Genomic DNA, 24,437 nt, shown 5'->3' with positions numbered 1-24,437 from the left:
CTCTCGTCGCTGAAGACGACACGTCTCCATTCGTCCCTCCATTCACGCCTGTCGCGACACCACTGGAGGCGGGCTGCACGATGTTGGGGCGTGAGCGGAAGACGGCCTAACGGTGTGCGGGACCGTAGCCCAGCTTCATGGAGACGGTTGCGAATGGTCCTCGCCGATACCCCAGGAGCAACAGTGTCCCTAATTTGCTGGGAAGTGGCGGTGCGGTCCCCTACGGCACTGCGTAGGATCCTACAGTTTTGGCGTGCATCCGTGCGTCGCTGCGGTCCGGTCCCAGGTCGACGGGCACGTGCACCTTCCGCCGACCACTGGCGACAACATCGATGTACTGTGGAGACCTCACGCCCCACGTGTTGAGCAATTCGGCGGTACGTCCACCCGGCCTCCCGCATGCCCACTATACGCCCTCGCTCAAAGTCCGTCAACTGCACATACGGTTCACGTCCACGCTGTCGCGGCATGCTACCAGGATGCGATGGAGCTCCGTATGCCACGGCAAACTGGCTGACACTGACGGCGGCGGTGCACAAATGCTGCGCAGCTAGCGCCATTCGACGGCCAACACCGCGGTTCCTGGTGTGTCCGCTGTGCCGTGCGTGTGATCATTGCTTGTACAGCCCTCTCGCAGTGTCCGGAGCAAGTATGGTGGGTCTGACACACCGGTGTCAATGTGTTCTTTTTTCCATTTCCAGGAGTGTATTTCAAAAACTGCTGTCAGCTATCATAAATATTATTACAACTACAACTCTATGTCAGCTATGCTCTTAATTGTAAACTATGCCGAATATGTTTACAAATTGTAAACTGATAATGATTAAAAGTGTTTTGTAAATTTAATGATGTGTACTTAGCCGATGGTGACCATAAGTTTCTCTTCAGCGGTAATATTCTTACTGAAATTTGGGTTTGGTTCTGTAATCTACTCCAGACGACAATGTACAGTGAAATGTCTCTACAGTCATTGTGAAATAATTCCAGAATTTATCATGACCTTTCTTAAGCTACTGTACAAATGATGGAATTCCAATACAGTTGTCCTCTCCTTGTTGATTTTATGCTTCCTTTCACGACTCTCTCGAATTCTGAGAGCAGTATTAAAACGACATCATTTCCAGACTGTCAAAACCCCTCCCGCCCCTCGCCATTAGAGCAGTGTAAATTTCGGCTCATTGTTGACTGGACAAATAGAACAATAACTTCTTTCACTGCTGACAATGCACTGATGCAGTGCCGATCAGCCCATTATAGAAACGTTCATGCTCAAGTGTGGTGCTTATTTGCTACAAAGATTATGAAGTTAATTGCATGAAGGCTCTTGTACAGCAGTAACTCAATGGGCGCCACACCCTGTTAGGATCACCTACGTCTACAATTGTCCCAATGACGAATACTGCCTACTTCTACAGACTAGTAGCGATCAATGGCCTTGCAGTACCCTTTCAGCAAACGAAAAGAAACATAACACAATACGCTAATTTGAACTAGCTGGGGTACCCAGCTTTGCTCAAGGAGTTGCTATGAGATTGTGTGGTAGATGGAAGGAAAGGATAAACTTAAATGTATAAGAGGTAAAAAAAAAAATTACTGGAAACATATTCTAATTATTTACAATACTTGTTAAAGTATGAGAGGTAAAACGTTTTATTGAAAACTTGTTCTAACTATTTACAATACTTGTTTATGAACAATAGTTTTTGATTTTGTTATCTGGGGTATATATGCACGAATGTTTCGAATTTCCTACTCTAGCAAGCTGCGTATGGTTGACCGGGAGAGAAGCAGAAGTCTTTGAGGCTGACGCCACGATATTTTAAATTTTGCCCTTGCACTTCGATACTTATAAAACTTTAGGCTAATTTTATTGGAAATTGCAGTCTTTTAAACTTGAATGGCAGTTCAGTAGAGATCAGGTTTTATTCTGGGGATAAATAGTGTGTGTCCTATGTACTTGCCAGTCATATGTTCGGCGTCGATTATGTTTTTCGATAGCAATTTGACGTTTCATCCTTGTTCCATTACATAGCTTTGCTGAGTTGAGATTTCTGACTAGTATGATCGAAGACTCAATTTTAAGCCGAAGGCAGTGTAATGGCATTCCTGGTGATTGCAAAGAGTCTAGTTGTGGACAATGTTTGGATGAATTTGGTTGATGAGTTCGTTTCCAGCGGTGATTATGTTGCAGAAATCACTGTTGAGTTTAATGAGCCGGGTCATCTAGTCAGTAGGATTTGTGCCTTCGCATATTTGAAAAGCTGCTGAGCAAAATGTGCTGAAGTTTCGTCTTTCGATAGTTCAACTCATATCTTTTGTTAGTTGCAGTATTTGTATGTGCGACCAGAGATGTGATTTTTTAAAGCATGCATTGATCTCGGCTGCTGGTGTTGACTTGTGAACAACTGGAAGTGTTTGTCGAAAATCTCCTGAGAATATGAGTTCCTCCCATGACTTCAGAGTTTCCTCGCAAGTCTTGTAATGTTCTGTCCACGGGTTGAGTAATTTTTTTATGTGCTGATGTGGATTCGTCCCAGAAAATAATGTCAGCTTTCTTTAGAAGTTCACCCCTCCAGATGCTCTTGAGAGTTTACAAACCTCGAATTATTCTTCGGTTATATTCAACGGTGGGGCGGAATGGGCAATTCGTCCTCCTTCAATAACTGTGGTTGCAACGCTGGATGATGTCAGTGCAAGTGCGATGTGTTGTTTAGCACGTATTTCCACCAGCAATAGATTACACTGTTCGACATGGGTTCTATTTCTGATATTAAAGTATGTGCTTCTAGACCATTTTACCATGGGAAATTCAAATATGTAAACAAAATATCTTTGTCAGGGATACTTTTTATGTAATATGTATATATATGTATATTCACAATTCGTGACAAACACAGAGACGTTATAGAGAAATACGGGTATGTTGCCGCATCCAGTAGTGATAGAACGTGATAAGTTCTTGAGCAACAGCAGGTGGGAAGAATCAGACATCATTAGGTTATCCCCCGCCACACGTATGTCATTAAGACCACCTGAAACATCTCATTAACTCGAACGGAGACAGCCGGTCGCTGCCTTGGCAGTAAAGCTTCACACCTCCTAGGGGCAGTGCATCGAGTTTACAACAGTGGTGTTAGCCGCAATTTGTGTCAGTCTTAACGAGTGAGTGTTTTGGCTGACAAGTAACTGTCTGTCATATTTCCGAGCATGGTTGACTTTTTTAGTTCCTGTGTGTAAACTAATTGAGCCTGGTGCTGAAGGTAAAATGACTGCTTGTTTTTACACATCAGCGTTCCCCTAGTTCCCTATTATTAATTTAATACAGGTGTATTACCAAAGTGGTATTTTTAAATTTGCAGAAATGCCACGTCGTCGTGGATGTCGATATAAGCCGGACAACTTCTGCTACATCTGTGGGAAGTTCAGTTTTGCCAGAAATAGGAAGAAAATTTCTTCAGTCATAAAGAAAGCATACAAACAGTACTTTGGAGTAGAGGTAGGAGACCAAGATAAAGAATGGGCACCACATTTCTGTTGTGCTACTAGTTACTGCAAACTAATTCAGTGGTGGAAAGCTAAAGAGAATGTGGCGTTGTTTGCTGTTCCCATGGTGTGGAGGTAGCCTAAGGACCCTGTTACTGGTTGTTATTTCTGTCTAACAAAAATTCAGGGTTTTACAAACAAAAAGTCGAAGAGGCACATTGTTTACTCAGATCTGCCTTCAGCGAGAATGCCAGTGCAGCATTCCGACAACCTTCCAGTACCTTCAAGAGCTCGAGGTCAAATTCCGAGTTACAGTGAAATAAGTAGTACTGAAGAAATCACAGATGATGATTCTTTATATCACTGCACAAGTGAGTCATCGCTTCATTTGTTAACACAGGCAGATTTAAATGATTTAGTACGTGATCTAGGACTAAGTAAACAAAAGGCGCAGCTGCTTGGTTCAAGATTACAGGAGTATAATCTACTGCACCAAAGTACTAAAATCAGTTTGTTCAGGCACAGAGAACATGCCTTTATCTCTTATTTTTCAACTTACGAAGCACTGATATTTTGCAATGACGTAGCTGGCCTGATGAAAGTGCTGAACTTCACTTATATTTCACAGGAGTGGAGACTTTTCAGAGATGCATCGAAAACAAGTCTGAAGGGTGTTTTGCTCCACAAAGGAAATAAAATACCCTCTGTTCCAGTAGCTTACGCTAGTTTGACAAAAGAGAATTACGAATTCGTACAAAGGATGCTAAATTCATTAAAATACAATGAACACAAATGGAAAATATGTGCAGATTTCAAGGTAATTGCTATGGTACTGGGAATGCAACAAGGCTACACCAAGTATGCCTGTTTTCTTTGCGAGTGGGATAGTCAAGACCGAAATTCTCACTACGTGAAAAAAATGGCCTAGGCGAAGATGGAAAGTTGGCAAAAAGAATGTATAACGTGACAGTCTGGTAGCTCCTGAATATATACTACTTCCACCACTTCACATCAAACTTGACCTGATGAAACAATTTGTGAGGGCCATGGATCCAACAGGCTATAGGTTTGCATATCTAGCTAACAAATTCCCCTGCCTTTCAGCTGCAAAAATAAAGGAAGGTGTATCTGTGGGCCCACAAATCAGGGAGCTGCAGAAAGATATAAATTTTGAAGCATGTTTAACTGATAGAGAAGAAACCGCATGGGACTGTTTCAAGATGGTGTCGGAAAACTTCCTCGGAAGAAGAAGAGCTACTAACTACAAAGCAATGGTGAAGGATATGATCTAAGCATATGAGGATTTGGGGTGCAATGTGTCTTTGAAGGTACATTTGGTTGACTCTCATCTGGACCATTTCACAGAGAGTTGTAGTGACGTATCGGATGAACATGGGGAAAGATTCCATAAAGACATTTCTACCAGAGAAAGGCGCTATGAAGGGAAGTGGGTACCTTCTATGTTAGCAGATTATTGCTGGAATATCATTCGAGAGAAGAAAGATTCACAATACAAGAGAAAAAAGTGAAGTGCATTACAAGGCAGTGGCTCATTGTTTGTCAGTTTTCTGTAATTTCTCATGTCAAATAAATGCTTCAAAGTGTATACACAAAGGTTACTGTGTTATATGTTGGATCCCACCCTCCATTAATGTGATGAACTTATAACATCATAAAGATGTGCATTTGTTTGTCAAATTTCACCGCACGTTTGCTGCACTATTTCAGAAACTGAAAAGAGAAATAAAATTGCTATTACGCATAAACTATCCCTGACAGAAAAAAACCAAAAACAGTTTTCAATTCAGCACTCAAAATACAACTAGGATCACAATATTTTTTATCAGAAATAGAAAAAAAGTTTTTTTTTTTTTGTAGAACAGTGTTATCAGAAACGTTCTTCCGGGGCCGTCAGGTGCATCCAAGTAAATAATTCCGCCAGTGTTGTGTTCCCTTTTGATTGTCTTTGAAGAGTGGTTTGTTGTGAGCAATGTATTGAAGTAGTTCATTGATGTTTTAGCTTTTTCCCTTTGTAATTTCGAAGTTTAACACACCGATAGCATCTATTCTTGGTGCATGCATCTAAAGTTATATAAGCTCTGGTTGTTTATCGCTAAACATTTATTTTCTAGGCGAATGAGGGGGTTTCATTGTAGTCGTTGAATTCGATGGTCAGTTCAGGATGAGCTTGTCGGATTTGGCGCAATATGTCATCACTCATACTCTCTCTGAAGGAGTCCCATAGCTGTTTTGGATTCGATGGATTAGATGTTGTTACAATTATGGCAAATAAGTCATTTGTTCTACTGAGGCTTCTTGTAGTGTTAATTCCCAGTGGTTGTCGTTTTCCAGTAGTTCTAAGCGTTGGCATCCTTCTCTGTACGTCTGGCATAGGTAACCATTAACAGTCTTGAGATCTGTGAAACTTGCTGCTTCCGGTATTTCTTGTAGCAACATCCGGATATAAGAACATTCGGCGTTGTTGGGATGTACGGGATATACTCGGCCTACTGCGCTAGTTTTCGTGATTCCTCGATGATCTTCTACTGCAATTTCTTGTTTTCGTCGTTGAAAGATTTTTCTTGTTGTGTTCGACGTGTAATAGGAAGGGAGATCGACAGAAACTAATGTTTTCGGGAATGGATCCGTTTGGCACAGTTGGCAGAAAGCTGTTAATGTGATGCTCTGAGGTGATTCGATTAAAGTTTTTCTGACGGTGTCTTTTGTGAAGTAAAGTCTGTGTCCTTCTCCAAATGTACTGCTAGGTGTTGCATTCTTGGTTCACGTTCGTGAATGGGAAAACCGAAAATTCGCCACGATATATCTTCCCATTTGGTACATGAGGATCTCGTCGTTTTGTGTTTTGTTGTTCGCTGTCTTTGGCTATTTGAATTACTGCCACGTCACTGCCACATACTTACAGACATATTTGATGGATTGCACAGAATTGCAGTATTCTACGTTTATGCGTGCTTGGAACAATTTGGAAAATAGTGTTTTATATGGTACTATCCATTGATGATCTAGTTCCAGTTCGTCGCTGCCTCGTATTCATATTCTGCTGTGAAGCCGTTTTTGGATAGTCGTCTTCTGTATGGCAGGTGTTATCCATTTTTCCGATTACGATGTTTTTGTGTTTGTTATATTCCTTCGTCCAGTCTTAGTGGAATACTTCATTTTTTAGGTTGTAATGTTTACTTGTCGTCGCCCGTGCTTCTCCTAGGGTGATATTTTCATGGCTGGCTCGAGTTCGCAGTCTTTCATTATAAGATTGTGTCGCAATTCTTGTTTCTTCAATCCGTTCATATCGTTGTTTTTCGGTTTCTCTGCTTCTCATGATGCTCATTTTCTTTCATTGGGAACTCAAAATGTGCTTCGCGCTCTTTGTCTATTTCGGTTTTTCGCCGTTCTTTTTGTTTTCGCCGTTTTGCTTCAGAACTGTCATGATATCCTCCTATATTACTTGTTAGCATTGTCTAAAATATAAATAAATAATATAAATAAATAAATACAACAATAAAAATAAATAAAATAACTTTTTATTGAAAAATACACTAAGTGCACCTTACACACTTTATTTTCGATTTATATTCAGTCACTGACCACTTTGACTACTCACACTTCCCTGTTTGTTTTTATTCACTCACTGCACTGCTTTTTCGGTTCCTCTCTTCGTCGCTGATAAGAAACTGACGTTCGAACCCAGGACGAGTCTTGCTTTATGTAACCCTACCAGTGGGTAGTCCCGCCAGTGGCAAAGTCCAGAACATACCAAAATCGCTTTTAATAGCCCGCAATGTTCCAGAACATTCCACAACATACGAATAGAATGTTCCACAATGATCCGTGATGTTCTGGAATGTTCCCGAATGTTCAAGACTATTCCCGAACATTTCAGAACGTCCCGGATCATTGAGGAATATTCTGGAGTGTTGTAGATTGCTCTCGAATGTTCTGGAATGTTTAAAAATTTCTAGAGGGCATAACTTCCCAGCCTTCATACCTTCAAAAGCACGCCCTTCAGGTAAAAACGGGAATCTTATTCAAGGATGGCGGATCGAGGGCTACCATGCCATATAACTCCCTCGGTCGCACAGGAACTCGTTTCTGAGTTTTAGCAGCACGCACATTGTACAATTACTTTTATAATATACTGGGTGATCAAAAAGTCAGTATAAATTTGAAAACTGAATAAATCACGGAATAATGTAGATCGAGAGGTACAAATTGACACACATGCTTGGAATGACATGGAGTTTTATTAGAACCAAAAAAATACAAAAGTTCAAAAAATGTCCGACAGATGGCGCTTCATCTTATCAGAATAGCAATAATTAGCATAACAAAGTAAGTCAAAGGAAATGCTCAACATGTCCACCATCATTTCTCAACAATAGCTGTAGTCGAGGAATAATGTTGTGAACAGCACTGTAAAGCATGTCCAAAGTTATGGTGAGGCATTGGCGTCGGATATTGTCTTTCAGCATCCCTAGAGATGTCGGTCGATCACGATACACTTGCGACTTCAGGTAACCCCAAAGTCAATAATTGCACGGACTAAGGTCTGGGGACCTGGGAGGCGAAGCATGACGAAAGTGACGGCTGAGCACACGATCATCATCAAACCACGCGCGCAAGAGATCTTTCACGCGTTTAGCAATATGGGGTGGAGCGCCATACTGCATCCAGCAGGTGTTATTCAGCTAGGCTGGGGATGATGCGATTCCGTAACATATCGGCGTGCCTCTCGCCCGTCACAGTAGCAGTTTTGCTGTCCATCGCCATCTGTCGAACATTTTGTGACCTTTTTTTTGTTCTAATAAAACCCCATGTTATTCCAAGCATGTGTGTCAATTTTTACCCCTCTATCTACATTATTCCGTGGTTTATTACGTTTTCAAATTTATACTGACTTTTTGATCACCCAGTATCAGTATATTGATTAGAAAGAGTAAGATTTTATCGAGTATGTTTTGTCTTGCAAACTGCATCGTGTTTGGTTCTAGGCGCGCAGTCCGGAACCGCGGGACTGCTACGGTCGCAGGTTCGAATCCGGCCTCGGGCATGGATGTGTGTGATGTCTTTAGGTTAGTTAGGTTTAAGTAGTTCTAAGTTCTAGGGGACTGATGACCACAGAAGTTAAGTCCCATAGTGCTCAGAGCCTGCATCGTGTTGCCAGTCGAGGTTTATGAAGATTTGCATATCTACTGAGATGGGACCATTTTTGTACCCTAGAAGCCATTTCCGAGGCGGATCTCTCACCATGGATATCATTCTTAATTGGAGACAAGGACACATGTAGTAGTTTCGTCACTCAGTCGATCGGCAGTTTCGCTGTATTTTATTTTAGCTTATTGGTAATGCCGTTTGGTAACATGTAATCGTTCTTTTCGTATGAGATATGCATTGTTTGCAGCTGCTGACATCTCGAATATTCTGGCTATAGAAATGTATCTTTAATTTTGTATTTTTCATCATATAGATACAGTATCGTAGTTCGTTTTTCAAGGAAGCTATCATCTTTAAAGTTCTACTTCATTTTTTATGTGTTTGTGTTTAAAGTCCATTTGTGACACAACAAATGATTATTTTAATCTGTAAAGAACGAACAAGGCACGTGCCTTCAGGAAAAACGCTTAGATGTTGCTCAAGAATGTATTCGTGTATGTTGACAATAAACTGATGGTTCATCTGCTTATTACTATTGTTACCTCACTTGCTGTTTTAACTTTACCACGGTTGAGTACATAAACAAAAATAACGATACTTCGTTGCCAATAGGTATAAGATGGGTATACAACAATTTTGCACTACTTTAACGAACGAGATTCCTTAAATAAAAGCACACCATTTTTATATTCATTATCAGTTTTTAATTTTAGTTGCATCCTCTTATAAAGTTTTTCGTTGCTCTAGTTCATTTTCTAACTCAATTTACGTATGTCTTACATAATTTTTACGTCATTTTATCGATGTTTTCCTACTATTTTAGTGGTAATTTTGCAGGTATTTTAAATCATATAAACCTGAGCCATAAAGTTTCAGACTTTTTTTATATTCGTAAACTGAGTGAATTCTTATTTTCCCTTCTCCTCCCCCCCCTCCGCCCCCTCCCCCCTGCCCTGCGGGCACCCCTGCCTGCGTAGAAATTTAGCTGTAGCTACAGGGTAGGCTAACTGCTTCAGGAAAGTCCACACTGTTGCCCTCCAGCATGCACCTGTTTCCTACTGTAACACCCTGTAGATTTTTTTCCTATGAACTGTACAAACTCAGGGAGAAACAATTTATCCATTTTCCATGTTGTTGAGTTCCGTGGTCGATTATTTTAAGAAACACAGGAACCAGTCGCAGTATGCGTATTGGGGTTTCACCCATTTTCAGTTGACGTGATACATATTCGAATCTTCAGTAAGTATGTCGTTAAAACACCGACAGCAGTATGGATGCCTCAGCTGACCTGTGCAAAACTAACATACACTCCTGGAAATTGAAATAAGAACACCGTGAATTCATTGTCCCAGGAAGGGGAAACTTTATTGACACATTCCTGGGGTCAGATACATCACATGATCACACTGACAGAACCACAGGCACATAGACACAGGCAGCAGAGCATGCACAATGTCGGCACTAGTACAGTGTATATCCACCTTTCGCAGCAATGCAGGCTGCTATTCTCCCATGGAGACGATCGTAGAGATGCTGGATGTAGTCCTGTGGAACGGCTTGCCATGCCATTTCCACCTGGCGCCTCAGTTGGACCAGCGTTCGTGCTGGACGTGCAGACCGCGTGAGACGACGCTTCATCCAGTCCCAAACATGCTCAATGGGGGACAGATCCGGAGATCTTGCTGGCCAGGGTAGTTGACTTACACCTTCTAGAGCACGTTGGGTAGCACGGGATACATGCGGACGTGCATTGTCCTGTTGGAACAGCAAGTTCCCTTGCCGGTCTAGGAATGGTAGAACGATGGGTTCGATGACGGTTTGGATGTACCGTGCACTATTCAGTGTCTCCTCGACGATCACCAGTGGTGTACGGCCAGTGTAGGAGATCGCTCCCCACACCATGATGCCGGGTGTTGGCCCTGTGTGCCTCGGTCGTATGCAGTCCTGATTGTGGCGCTCACCTGCACGGCGCCAAACACGCATACGACCATCATTGGCACCAAGGCAGAAGCGACTCTCATCGCTGAAGACGACACGTCTCCATTCGTCCCTCCATTCACGCCTGTCGCGACACCACTGGAGGCGGGCTGCACGATGTTGGGGCGTGAGCGGAAGACGGCCTAACGGTGTGCGGGACCGTAGCCCAGCTTCATGGAGACGGTTGCGAATGGTGCTCGCTGATACCCCAGGAGCAACAGTGTCCCTAATTTGCCGGGAAGTGGCGGTGCGGTCCCCTACGGCACTGCGTAGGATCCTACGGTCTTGGCGTGCATCCGTGCGTCGCTGCGGTCCGGTCCCAGGTCGACGGGCACGTGCACCTTCCGCCGACCACTGGCGACAACATCGATGTACTGTGGAGACCTCACGCCCCACGTGTTGAGCAATTCGGCGGTACGTCCACCCGGCCTCCCGCATGCCCACTATACGCCCTCGCTCAAAGTCCGTCAACTGCACATACGGTTCACGTCCACGCTGTCGCGGCATGCTACCAGTGTTAGAGACTGCGATGGAGCTCCGTATGCCACGGCAAACTGGCTGACACTGACGGCGGCGGTGCACAAATGCTGCGCAGCTAGCGCCATTCGACGGCCAACACCGCGGTTCCTGGTGTGTCCGCTGTGCCGTGCGTGTGATCATTGCTTGTACAGCCCTCTCGCAGTGTCCGGAGCAAGTATGGTGGGTCTGACACACCGGTGTCAATGTGTTCTTTTTTCCATTTCCAGGAGTGTATTAGGCCAACGGAAGATGGGTGAGAGCCCGGTCCGCGTAATGGTATAAATAAAAATACATAAGAAAAGTGGCTAGTTGCTGTATTTCTTAAAACAAGAAAAAACAAATAGGAAATATCACAAGAATGAGACTGCCCACAATAGAAATATTTAGAACTGTTGACTGAAATGATGGCAAAAAGCAATGTGAATGAAATTACCTTGGAGGCCGACACCTCTGGACTGTCCACTTGCGCTTCTGTCGATTTTCTCCCCTTTGGCTTGACTGCCTGTTTGCTGCCATCAGTAGTCCTTTGTTTCAGTACCTCCCCTTGTTCCCTTTCGTCACTGTTCTTATCACTCTTTACTTCCGTTCTTCCATTTGCACCAGCAGTCTCGGACCCACCACTTGGACTTTCATCTCCTGCCCTATTTAGCTGTGCAGATTTCTCTCTCGTACCTTCTTCGCCATTGTTTTTCTTCTTCCACTTTTTCTTCTCACCGGGTACATTCTCGTCGCTGCCACTGGAACACAACTCGTCTTTGGCACACGCACTGGTGTCCTCACTTGACTTCCACTTCTCTTTCTGAGCTTGTTTCTCCGTCACTTTCGAACCCTGTTTCAGTTTATCCACGTCCAACTTCTTGCCCTCTCCACTCGATGTCCGCCTCTCGGCCTGAAGACTTTTCTCTTTGCTCTCCTTCCACGACTTGTCCTTTGTCAGCTTTCGTCTGCTTGCAGCGTCCCGTTCCAGGTACTGCGCAGACCTCTTAGCCTTCTTTTCCCTCGCTTCCTCGGCTGCTGCCTTCCATTTCTCCTTACCGCTCTTCGCCATAGCTTTCTCCTTGCGGAGAGCCGCTTTCTTTGCTTTTTTGGAACTCGGAGGCTTGTACCTCTGCCACTTCTGCTTTACGCGCGCCTTCTCGGAGTCGAGTTGAGTGTCATCCTTCTGCTTCTTGCTGGCAACATACCAACATTCCAATGTTACAATAACACAGGACAGCAATGAAAACACTGTTTTTAAAGTGAAACTGGCTTATTCTTGAGTTTCTTTTTGTGTGATGAACTCTAATACGAGATCACTCACCGTACTTTTACAGTTAATAGTTAGTACAGGGTTATTACAAATGATTGAAGCGATTTCACAGCTCTACAATAACTTTATTATTTGAGATATTTTCACAATGCTTTGCACACACATACAAAAACTCAAAAAGTTTTTTTAGGCATTCACAAATGTTCGATATGTGCCCCTTTAGTGATTCGGCAGACATCAAGCCGATAATCAAGTTCCTCCCACACTCGGCGCAGCATGTCCCCATCAATGAGTTCGAAAGCATCGTTGATGCGAGCTCGCAGTTCTGGCACGTTTCTTGGTAGAGGAGGTTTAAACACTGAATCTTTCACGTAACCCCATAGAAAGAAATCGCATGGGGTTAAGTCGGGAGAGCGTGGAGGCCATGACATGAATTGCTGATCATGATCTCCACCACGACCGACACGACTTTGTCATCGGGTGTCAGGGCTTGTAGCAATTGTAAACGGTAAGGCTTCTGCTTTAGCCTTTTCCGTAAGACTTTACAAACCGTCGGCTGTGGTACGTTTAGCTCCCTGCTTGCTTTATTCGTCGACTTCCGCGGGCTACGCGTGAAACTTGCCCGCACGCGTTCAACCGTTTCTTCGCTCACTGCAGGCCGACCCGTTGATTTCCGCTTACAGAGGCATCCAGAAGCTTTAAACTGCGCATATTATCGCCGAATGGAGTTAGCAGTTGGTGGATCTTTGTTGAACTTCGTCCTGAAGTGTCGTTGCACTGTTATGACTGACTGATGTGAGTGCATTTCAAGCACGACATACGCTTTCTCGGCTCCTGTCGCCATTTATGTCTCACTGCGCTCTCGAGCGCTCTGGCGGCAGAAACCTGAAGTGCGGCTTCAGCCGAACAAAACTTTATGAGTTTTTCTACGTATCTGTAGTGTGTCGTGACCATCTGTCAATTAATGGAGCTACAGTGAATTTATGAAATCGCTTCAATCATTTGTAATAGCCCTGTATTTAAAAAATGCATTTCTTAGCGTTTTGTATGCTTTATCTTGACCACCTCAAGTAACTTAATTTCCAGAAGCAAACTAAAAAAAATGTATCAAGCAAATTTTGTAAAGTAGCAGGAGGACATTAACCAGCATGATTGCCTTTCTTGTAACTTTGTTCGTTACGAGAATATGAAACAGCAGCGCGTGTGTCTATCTTTTTCAAACTGGATCTCTCCTTCTTCTTTGCCTTGACCCATTTTCATATGGAGCGGTATTGTTATATGGGTTGAAGCAACGTTACTTGACAGTTGATGATCAGATGCTCTTCCAAAAGCCACCACTCCCATTTTACGGAATTTGTGTACACCACTTGTCTGTGTCTAGTGTAAATCTCCTATCAAATGTGGGAACGGTTTCTAAATGTTTGTGTAGCGGGCAACTGAGGTGGGGCGTGGGTACCAGTCCTGTATTTACAGAGGTAGACGTGGAAAACCGCCTAAAGATCACATTCAGGCTGGTCGGCTGACCAGCCCTCGTCGTTAATCCGCCCGTACGTGGATTCTGTCTGGGACTGCCTCACCTCCCTGAATCACAGGAAATTCGCCGCTAAAGCGCTCTTCTAATTAGGCAGGTCTTTGTCAAACTAGATCTGTAAGTATGTAAATACAGGGTGGTCAGATACAGTCTGAAAATCATGTAATGGTGTTGCAGGGGAGTCTTTGCTGAGAAATAATGATTAAGGGAAAAAAATCATACGTTGCGTCGTTTCGTTTCTGAGGTATTTACCTTTCAGGGTAGTCAGTTCAAGCACTTGCACGCGCTATAATGCGGCAATGTGGGTGTATGCTCATTACCAGTCAAAATGTGCCTTTCTTGGAAGCGAAAAAATTTAAACTAGATGAGCAAATGCTACGGTTGTTCTATGTGAGGAAACCAAACGAAAAACACATTTGGCGACACCACCTCTAGCAGTTCGCTTGAATTTGTGCACGCGAAGACTTGATTGGTTAATTTCACTTCTAAGTAACTTGTAAACGGCGCAACGCATCGAATTTTTTTTTTTGTTAACAATGATTTCTCAGCGCAACCTCCCGTGCAGCACTGTTACAAGCTTGTCAGGCTGTTTCTGACCACCTTTTAAATGAATTTTGTTCTTAAATTGGAATACCACTGTATGTCCAATATTCTTGTAAAAGTGATCTACAGATGAATACTACTACTACTACTACTACAACATCTACATCTACCAGTCTACTTTGCAGTTTACACGTAAGTACCTAGCAGAGGGTTCATCAAACCACTTTCAGACTATTTCTCTATCGTTCCATTCTCAAATAGCGCTCAGGAGTAATGAACACTTAAATCTTTCCGTACGAATTCTAATCTCTCTTATTTTATTCTGACGATATTTTCGCATTCAGAGGATTAAATTAGTAATTGAAATTTCGTGAAAAGACCTTGACGAATTTGAAAAACGCCTGATTTTCGCCCTTCCAATTCGCGTATCATATCCATGGCACTCGTTCCTCTATTTCGCTATACCATCTGCTATGGATCCCAACCCGCGCAGCAGTATTCCAGAAGAGCACGGATAGTGGAGTGTAGGCAGTCTCTTTCGTAGACCTGTTGCATCTTCTATGTGTTCCGCCAAAAAACGCAGCGTTTGGTTCGTCTTCCCACAACGTTTTCTATTTTTATTACCTGGGTGTATAGCTGAACTGACAGCCTTTAGATTTGTCTGATTTATCGTGTAACCAAAGTTTAACAGATTCCTTTTAGTACACATTTGGATGACCTTACACTTTCCATTATTTAGAGTCAGTTGCCTCTTTTCTCACCATACGGTTATCTTACCTAAATCATTTTGCAGTCTTTCATGACCCTACTAGACTGTAAACGACAGCATCATCTGCAAACAATTTAAGAGGGCTGCATATGTTGTCTGCTAAATCGTTTATAAAGATTAGGAACAGCAGCGGGCCTATAACACTTTCTTAAGGAATACAAGATATTACTCCTATTTTACTCGATGACTTTCCGTCCGTGACTGCGAACTATGGCTCCTCTGACAGGTAATCATAAATTCAATTTAATTTTACCCATATTTTTCAGCTTCAAACGTGACTATACTCAATACACTCGAGGTATAAGTTAAAAAACGCCTTCAGTCACAATTTTTCGTGTTTTACTTAGTACACGGTGCATTTCGGACCCTGTGGGTCCATCTTCAGGTGTAATTCGTCTTAATACATGATATATTTGTTCTCTTGAATGAGATGAAATGCATTTCATCTCATTCAAGAGAACAAATACACTCCTGGAATTTGAAATAAGAACACCGTGAATTCATTGTCCCAGGAAGGGGAAACTTTATTGACACATTCCTGGGGTCAGATACACCACATGATCACACTGACAGAACCACAGGCACATAGACACAGGCAACAGAGCATGCACAATGTCGGCACTAGTTCAGTGTATATCCACCTTTCGCAGCAATGCAGGCTGCTATTCTCCCATGGAGACGATCGTAGAGATGCTGGATGTAGTCCTGTGGAACGGCTTGCCATGCCATTTCCACCTGGCGCCTCAGTTGGACCAGCGTTCGTGCTGGACGTGCAGACCGCGTGGGACGACGCTTCATCCAGTCCCAAACATGCTCAATGGGGGACAGATCCGGAGATCTTGCTGGCCAGGGTAGTTGACTTCCACCTTCTAGAGCACGTTGGGTGGCACGGGATACATGCGGACGTGCATTGTCCTGTTGGAACAGCAAGTTCCCTTGCCGGTCTAGGAATGGTAGAACGATGGGTTCGATGACGGTTTGGATGTACCGTGCACTATTCAGTGTCCCCTCGACGATCACCAGTGGTGTACGGCCAGTGTAGGAGATCGCTCCCCACACCGTGATGCCAGGTGTTGGCCCTGTGTGCCTCGGTCGTATGCAGTCCTGATTGTGGCACTCACCTGCACGGCGCCAAACACGCATACGACCATGATTGGCACCAAGGCAGAAGCGACTCTCATCGCTGAAGACGACACGTCTCCATTCGTCCCTCCATTCACGCCTGTCGTGACACCACTAGAGGCGGGCTGCACGATGTTGGGGCGTGAGCGGAAGACGGCCTAACGGTGTGCGGGACCGTAGCCCAGCTTCATGGAGACGGTTGCGAATGGTCCTCGCCGATACCCCAGGAGCAACAGTGTCCCTAATTTGCTGGGAAGTGGCGGTGCGGTCCCCTACGGCACTGCGTAGGATCCTACGGTCTTGGCGTGCATCCGTGCGTCGCTGCGGTCCGGTCCCAGGTCGACGGGCACGTGCACCTTCCGCCGACCACTGGCGACAACATCGATGTACTGTGGAGACCTCACGCCCCATGTGTTGAGCAATTCGGCGGTACGTCCACCCGGCCTCCCGCATGCCCACTATACGCCCTCGCTCAAAGTCCGTCAACTGCACATACGGTTCACGTCCACGCTGTCGCGGCATGCTACCAGTGTTAAAGACTGCGATGGAGCTCCGTATGCCACGGCAAACTGGCTGACACTGACGGCGGCGGTGCACAAATGCTGCGCAGCTAGCGCCATTCGACGGCCAACACCGCGGTTCCTGGTGTGTCCGCTGTGCCGTGCGTGTGATCATTGTTTGTACAGTCCTCTCGCAGTGTCCGGAGCAAGTATGGTGGGTCTGACACACCGGTGTCAATGTGTTCTTTTTTCCATTTCCAGGAGTGTATATCATGTATTAAGACGAATTACACCTGAAGATGGACCCATGCATTTCATCTCATTCAAGAGAACAAATATATCATGCATTAAGACGAATTACACCTGAAGATGGACCCACAGGCTCCGAAATGCATCCTGTACTAAATAAAACACGAAAAATTGTGACTGATGTCTCTACAGTCACGCAACCAATCTAGCTGCATGTGGGCGCGGTGGATTATGGGAGCACTACCATCAGCCACCACGGGCACGGAAAAAAGCACTGTGCATCCTGCTATTGGCGCAAATTTATGCTCCACGCGGTGGCTCTGCTAGCGCTGTATTTCTCCCGCGCCGAGTGAATAGTACGACATACAGAGCAATTTTCTTCTTTTTCGGGTGGTTTACTTGCGTTTTGTCTGTGCAGCAGTACACTTACAAGGGAACCTCCCCATCGCACCCCCCTCAGATTTAGTTATAAGTTGGCACAGTGGATAGGCCTTGAAAAACTGAACACAGATCAATCGAGAAAACAGGAAGAAGTTGTGTGGAACTATGAAAAAAATAAGCAAAATATACAAACTGAGTAGTCCATGCGCAAGATAGGCAACATCAAGGGGAGTGTGAGCTCAGGAGCACCGGTGGGCACGTGGTTAGCGTGAGCAGCTGCGGAACGAGAGGTCCTTGGTTCAAGTCTTCCCTTGAGTGAAAAGTTTACTTTCTTTATTTTTGCAAATTTATTAACTGTCCGTTCGTTCATTGACGTCTCTGTTCACTGTAGTAAGTTTAATGTCTGCGACAGTGCGATTAGTAGACGAAAGGACGTGCCTCTCCAATGGGAACCGAAAACATTTGATCGCAAGGTCATAGGTCAACCGATTCCTCCACAGGAAAACACGTCTGATATATTCTATACGACACTGGTGACGGCATTTGCGTCACACGACAGGAATATGTTGTTGACCCACCCAACTTGTACACTTAGCGAATGGGTAAAAAGATTCTTCTACGTTGCCCGATTTAGGTTTTCGTGTGGGGGTGATAATCTCTCCCAAAGAAGTGTTTAGGTGTAGCGTCCCATACTACGGCACAGTTACCTCGCATCGGACGGACAGATAATAATTGTCTGAAAATAAAAAAATTAAACTTTTTCACGCGAGGGAAGACTTGAACCAAGGACCTCTCGTTCGGCAGCTGCTTACGCTAACCACGGGACCACGGCGCTCCTGAGCTCAGACTGTCCTTGATGTTGCTTAGCTTACGCATGGACTACTCAGTTTTTATATTTTGCTTATTTTTTTCATAGTCTCACACAACTTCTTCCTGTTTTCTCGATTGATCTGTGTTCAGTTTTTCAAGGCCTATCCACTGTGCCAACTTATAACTAAATCTGAGGGGGGTGCGATGGGGAGGTTCCCTTGTTAGTGCAATCATGACTCCTAAGAAGAAGCGTAAAGTCGGTGATAAGTGCCGTCTGTTTAATGAAGACTGGACGACTAAATATTTCTTTATTAATGCAGGAAAGAAAGCACTATGCCATGAAACAGTTGCCGTATTCAAGGAGTACAATCTGAAACGACACCAGGAAACAAAACACAGTGACTTTGGCTGCAAACTTTCAGATGAAGAACGAAAGAAGAAGCAGCGGAGGTCGTGAAACGCTTGAAGAAGCAACAAGCGTTCTTTACGAAGCAAACACCGCTTCAAAATAGTGCTACAGAAGCAAGTTTCATGGTCGCCCATAACCTTGCTAAACGAAACAAACCTTTTTCGGATGGCGAGTTTATTAAACAGTGTATGGTAGAGTGTGCAAGTGTATTGTGTCCTGAGGTTAAAACCAAATTTGAGAGCATTTCGTTGTCAATGAGGACTATAGCGCGGCGCATTGATTCAATTAGTGACGAACTTGTAGACCAGCTAAAGGCTGTGAGCGAAGATTTTGTTTGGTTTTCACTGGCAATGGACGAAAGCACAGATATTGAAGACACTGCACAATTACTCATCATTATCCGTGGAATTAATGAACATTTCGCCACCACCGAGGAATTACTTGGGATAGTATCCATGAAAGATAGAACCACTGGTCAGGACTTGTTAGAATGTATTGTTAATTGTGTGGAAACAAGTGGCTTATCCTGGAACAAAATGGTAAGCATTTTAGGTAGGGTGAAACTTTTAAAAAACAAGTTACAAGCCGAAGACACAGCCAGTGATATTTTGGATTTTCATTGTGTTTTACATCGGGAAAGCCTCTGCAAGACTGCACTAGACTTAAAGCATGTGGTAGATGCTGTTGTTGGTGTTGTGAACACAATCAGAGCAAGGGCACTCCATCACAGACAGTTCAAATCTCTTCTTGAGGAGATGGGGGCAGAACATGAAGATGTAATTTACCATAACCGTGTGAGGTGGTTGAGCTCGAGCAAAGTATTAAAAAGAGTCTGGGCATTACAGGATGAAATTATTTTATTTCTGGACACTAAGGAGATATCTCATGATTTTGTTGCAAAAATAGAATGTGAAGAGTGGAGATATGAAATGATGTTTGCAGCTGATATTTTTGAAAAACTGAATGAGCTGAATGTGACTTTGCAGGGAGAGGGGTTGTTTGCTCATGAAATGTGGACACATGTCAAAGCATTTAAAACAAAACTAGGTCTGTTTGCAAGGCAAGCAAATGAAGGCAAATTTTGTCATTTCCCTTTACTAGGGAAACAGAAAGTACCTGGAAGTGTTTCAGCTAAGATCAAGGATTATCTGCAGAGTTTAGAGGCTGAGTTTACTACAAGATTTCAGGATTTTAAGAAAACTGAGCCTCAATTTAATGTTTTATCGTATCCCATCACTGCTGATATTGACACTGCACCACAGGAGCTGCAACTTGAACTGATTGACATGCTGGCAGATCACGCAGTGAAAGAAATGTTTAGTGCTATAACTTTAGTTGACTTTTATATATAATTGTCAGCTGAAAAATTTCCATCTATCAAGAAATTTGCAGGCAAAATTTTCTCCATATTTGGATCGACGTATATTTGTGAACAAAGTTTTTCTTGCTTGAAAATCAACAAGAGCAAATACCGAAACTGTTTAACAGACAGTAATTTGCAGGCTTTGATGATAATATCAACTAGCAGTCTGACTCCTGATTTCAAAAAAATTGTGCAAAATTGTGATAGGATGCATTTGTCCCATTAAACTAGTTTTAAAATTTAATGTACTTGGAGATGATATTAAATTAGCAAAATAAATGAAATTGAACACAACTATCTTATTTGAGGATGTCAGAAGGAAAGAGGTACAAGTGACTTTAGTCTTATCAAAATTATAAGAAGTATATTTATACCCCTTTGCTTCCGACTCTTCCATTTATATCTAATGATTTTTATGATACCTTTTATGAAATGTAAAGCTAACTAATCAATGCATTTTAACGCTTTCACTGCTACACCCGAAATTGCAACTCTGTGTGTGATATGTGATTAGAAATAAAGAAAACTTGCATTTTCATAAAAATTTTGGTAATACTGCACACACACACACACACACACATTATATACAGCATTAGAAATGATTGGTTTATACAGGGTTATTACAAATGATTGAAGCGATTTCACAGCTCTACAATAACTTTATTATTTGAGATATTTTCACAATGCTTTGCACACACATACAAAAACTCAAAAAGTTTTTTTAGGCATTCACAAATGTTCGATATGTGCCCCTTTAGTGATTCGGCAGACATCAAGCCGATAATCAAGTTCCTCCCACACTCGGCACAGCATGTCCCCATCAATGAGTTCGAAAGCATCGTTGATGCGAGCTCGCAGTTCTGGCACGTTTCTTGGTAGAGGAGGTTTAAACACTGAATCTTTCACATAACCCCACAGAAAGAAATCGCATGGGGTTAAGTCGGGAGAGCGTGGAGGCCATGACATGAATTGCTGACCATGATCTCCACCACGACCGATCCATCGGTTTTCCAATCTCCTGTTTAAGAAATGCCGAACATCATGATGGAAGTGCGGTGGAGCACCATCCTGTTGAAAGACGAAGTCGGCGCTGTCGGTCTCCAGTTGTGGCATGAGACAATTTTCCGCGGGCTACGCGTGAAACTTGCCCGCACGCGTTCAACCGTTTCTTCGCTCACTGCAGGCCTACCCGTTGATTTCCCCTTACAGAGGCATCCAGAAGCTTTAAACTGCGCATATTATCGCCGAATGGAGTTAGCAGTTGGTGGATCTTTGTTGAACTTCGTCCTGAAGTGTCGTTGTACTGTTATGACTGACTGATGTGAGTGCATTTCAAGCACGACATACGCTTTCTCGGCTCCTGTCGCCATTTTATCTCACTGCGCTCTCGAGCGCTCTGACGGCAGAAACCTGAAGTGCGGCTTCAGCCGAACAAAACTTTATGAGTTTTTCTACGTATCTGTAGTGTGTCGTGACCATATGTCAATGAATGGAGCTACAGTGAATTTATGAAATCGCTTCAATCATTAGTAATAGCGTTGTAAGGTGCGGTCCTCCGCTAACCTCTGTGTCTATAATGTGGCCCCCGAACCAAAACAATTGCCCACCCCTGACTTATAGCTTTATATGTCAGGTTCATGATGACGTGCCCATCATTTCGTTAATGGTCATAGTTATTGCGATATATACGTGGAAGTAAGACAGTGCACGAAATTCAAAAAAAGTTTGCAGTGAAAAATAGGGGTCGCTATGATTTTGCGTTTGGTGCATATTGCATAATATATTGCTGCGTATGAAATATATCTAACATATTGAATTTTTCTTTAGACTTGGCTGCAGGTCAAAAATGTCGAGAAAATTGATCTGATGTAGCGAACTCATCTGCAATCGCACCGCGCCAGCGATAAAGCCAGAGTGAAATACCCACAACATTTCTCATATTTCATAAGCGGTTTGAGATAGCGAAATGAGATTTTGGCAAATGACAGCACGCGTCTGGCGTGAGGTCAGTCGCTTGACGGCGCGTTTCGGTACGGGCCCGCCCGTTGCCGGCGCGCCGTAAGGCACGGAAGCTCGTACTGGAGCGTATCGCTTTACGTCGAGCGTGCCGCGGCAGTCCTCACTGGGGAAGTGATGCGTCTCAAACAGCCTCTCCTTCCCAAGTGGCTCTTTCCGCCTTCCCGTGGTGCCAGACGTCAAGCTTGGCATTTTGCCTTGCGTCAAAAGGGAGAGCTGCGACCCAACCCGATGCGAAAGCGAAGGGTGCGTGGCACAGGGGGAGCTGTGTCGAGGGACCGAACACCAGTCCCTTTCTGTTCGCAGGGCACAGACCAGCAGGTGCTCTGCATGCCGGCGACCTCGTTTGTCGGCGTGGGATCACGGCGCGAGTCGGCAAGGGTGCTTCGCCGCGCCCCTGGGTAACCGGGGCGTGTTCTGCCAAACCCAGGTGGTGGTGACATCGCCTGGGCTAGGTTAGATGGGCCCAGACCGCCGAACGACTGGGGGACCGACCCACCACCTGAGTAGGAGTGGGTCCTCGGCCTTCAGGTGGAAACTCGGGCAAGTAGGCGGCGAAGGGCGAGGGGTGCATCCGCCTCTCCGGAGTGCGGGGTGCACTTGCCGAGGAGCGCCGTGTGAAATCGTCGGCGACGAGGCCATCGATGGGGACCAGTGCGCTGGCGACGGCGTGCTGAACCCGGCAGCTCTGGAGTGCCCTTGACCTAGGGGCGAGGTCGGTGGGCGAGCTGCAGAAGTCCCCCCCCATGCCAGAGGAGCCGGTCCGGGGCAAGAGACGGGCTCCCACTTCTTTTTATCACTCGTTAAATATGGAGACGCCTGAAACGAGTGATTCGAGTGCGCTATCGCGAGCTTCTGCGATGCCTGTACCTGCTCCCCAGGACGAGCCAGGGCAGGCAAACGAGGAAAATGTATTACAAAGACATTCGAGAATTACTTTGTTCCTTGAACAAAATATCAAAAACGGAAAGATTAGCCAGGCAGCATTAACAACAATTAAAAACGAGCTTGCGGCGTGGGCCATAGCAAACGCCAAGCTTGAGGGCCGTGTTGAAGAACTTGAGAAGGAGAATGAAAGATTGAGGAAACAACCGGCCAAGACCTGGGCAGGGGTGGTAGCACAGGCACCACCAAAAACAAACACAACTAGAGACACAATAGCAAAAATAACAAAGAGGACTGACACAACGGTGTTCCTAAGGACCTTACCCGGTCAGGACACCAGCGTAAAGAAAATACAGGAGCTACTCACTACCACAATAAACCCAGTAAAAGATAAGATAAAGATAAACAGGGTCAAACCAAGTAGGAATTCGGTAATAGTAGAAGTGGCCTCTGAAGAGGACAAAGTGAAATTATTAAATAATACTAAGTTAAACTCGGTGGTAAAATGTGAGCCGCCAAGGAAGAGAAACCCGTTGGTCATTCTATATGATGTACCGACTGTTATGACCAATGAGGAGATACATGAAACCATAAAGGCACAAAACTTTGAAGATATGACAGAGGATGAATTTAAAGAAAATTTCAAATTGAAATTTAAGACAGGACCTCGGGATCGTGACGTGGTTCACCACGTCGCAGAGGTGTCTGCTCAAATGAGAAAGAAAATAACTGCAATGGGCAAACTATACATCGGCTTCCACGCCGTAAATACACGTGACTATCTTGTGGTACCGCGTTGCCACAACTGCGGAGACCTCGACCACGTTTTGAGGCACTGCACCAGGGGGTCGGCCTGCTCGAAATGTGGCGAGGATGGACATGTCCGCAAAGACTGTAGGGCTACAGCAGTCTGTATCCCGTGTAAAAGAAGGGGCAAAAAACCTTGTGGCGCCACTGGGCGGAATTGCCCCACTTACAGACTCTTGGAACAAAGGTTGATCTCAAGGATAGACTATGGCTGAACAAGCCAAGGCAAACAGGATGACCAAAAGAAAATCCCCGAGCAAAAGGAGGAGGGATGCCATGAGGGCAAGTGCCTTTAAGATGTTTTTGAGGTCGCTCACTGACGCCTCAGTCATTATGAAGGACGCGAGTACCCAAACGGAATCCACCACTACTGATAGAGGAACTCAAACTGAACCTCTTACAGTCAAGTCTCCCTCCTCCCAAAGCCGGAGGACAATGCCGACGAAAGATCAACGGCAAGGGCATCCTGTAACAGAGACGGTGGCAATCTCAACAACAGAGTACAGTAACAGAAAACAACCACTACAGGAGAACAAAATAACTAGCTCGAGTGAACAAGCTATGAAAGATCCAATCGTGAGATTGCCACCCATCGACCCAGTCAGGGTCTATCCTAACCTTGAGTTCACAATGCAATTAGCGAGACTAGAGCAGC

The 24,437-nt window shown here is 44.4% G+C and overlaps 1 protein-coding gene across 2 annotated transcripts in view; it reads right to left on the bottom strand.

Annotated features, from left to right (window-relative positions):
* The window catches only part of LOC126109382 (uncharacterized), a 228,298-nt gene that overhangs the window by 68,066 nt on the left and 135,795 nt on the right, over window positions 1-24,437 (bottom strand). For both annotated transcript variants that reach the window (XM_049914403.1, XM_049914404.1), the window contains exon 3: window positions 11,582-12,320. In XM_049914403.1, the coding sequence (XP_049770360.1) occupies window positions 11,582-12,320 (739 nt within the window). The remainder of the gene's footprint in view (window positions 1-11,581; window positions 12,321-24,437) is intronic.

This window comes from Schistocerca cancellata, chromosome 12 (genome assembly GCF_023864275.1).
Source record: "Schistocerca cancellata isolate TAMUIC-IGC-003103 chromosome 12, iqSchCanc2.1, whole genome shotgun sequence".
Taxonomy (NCBI): Eukaryota; Metazoa; Arthropoda; class Insecta; order Orthoptera; family Acrididae; genus Schistocerca; species Schistocerca cancellata.
This window is presented reverse-complemented; position numbering and strand designations above follow the sequence as displayed.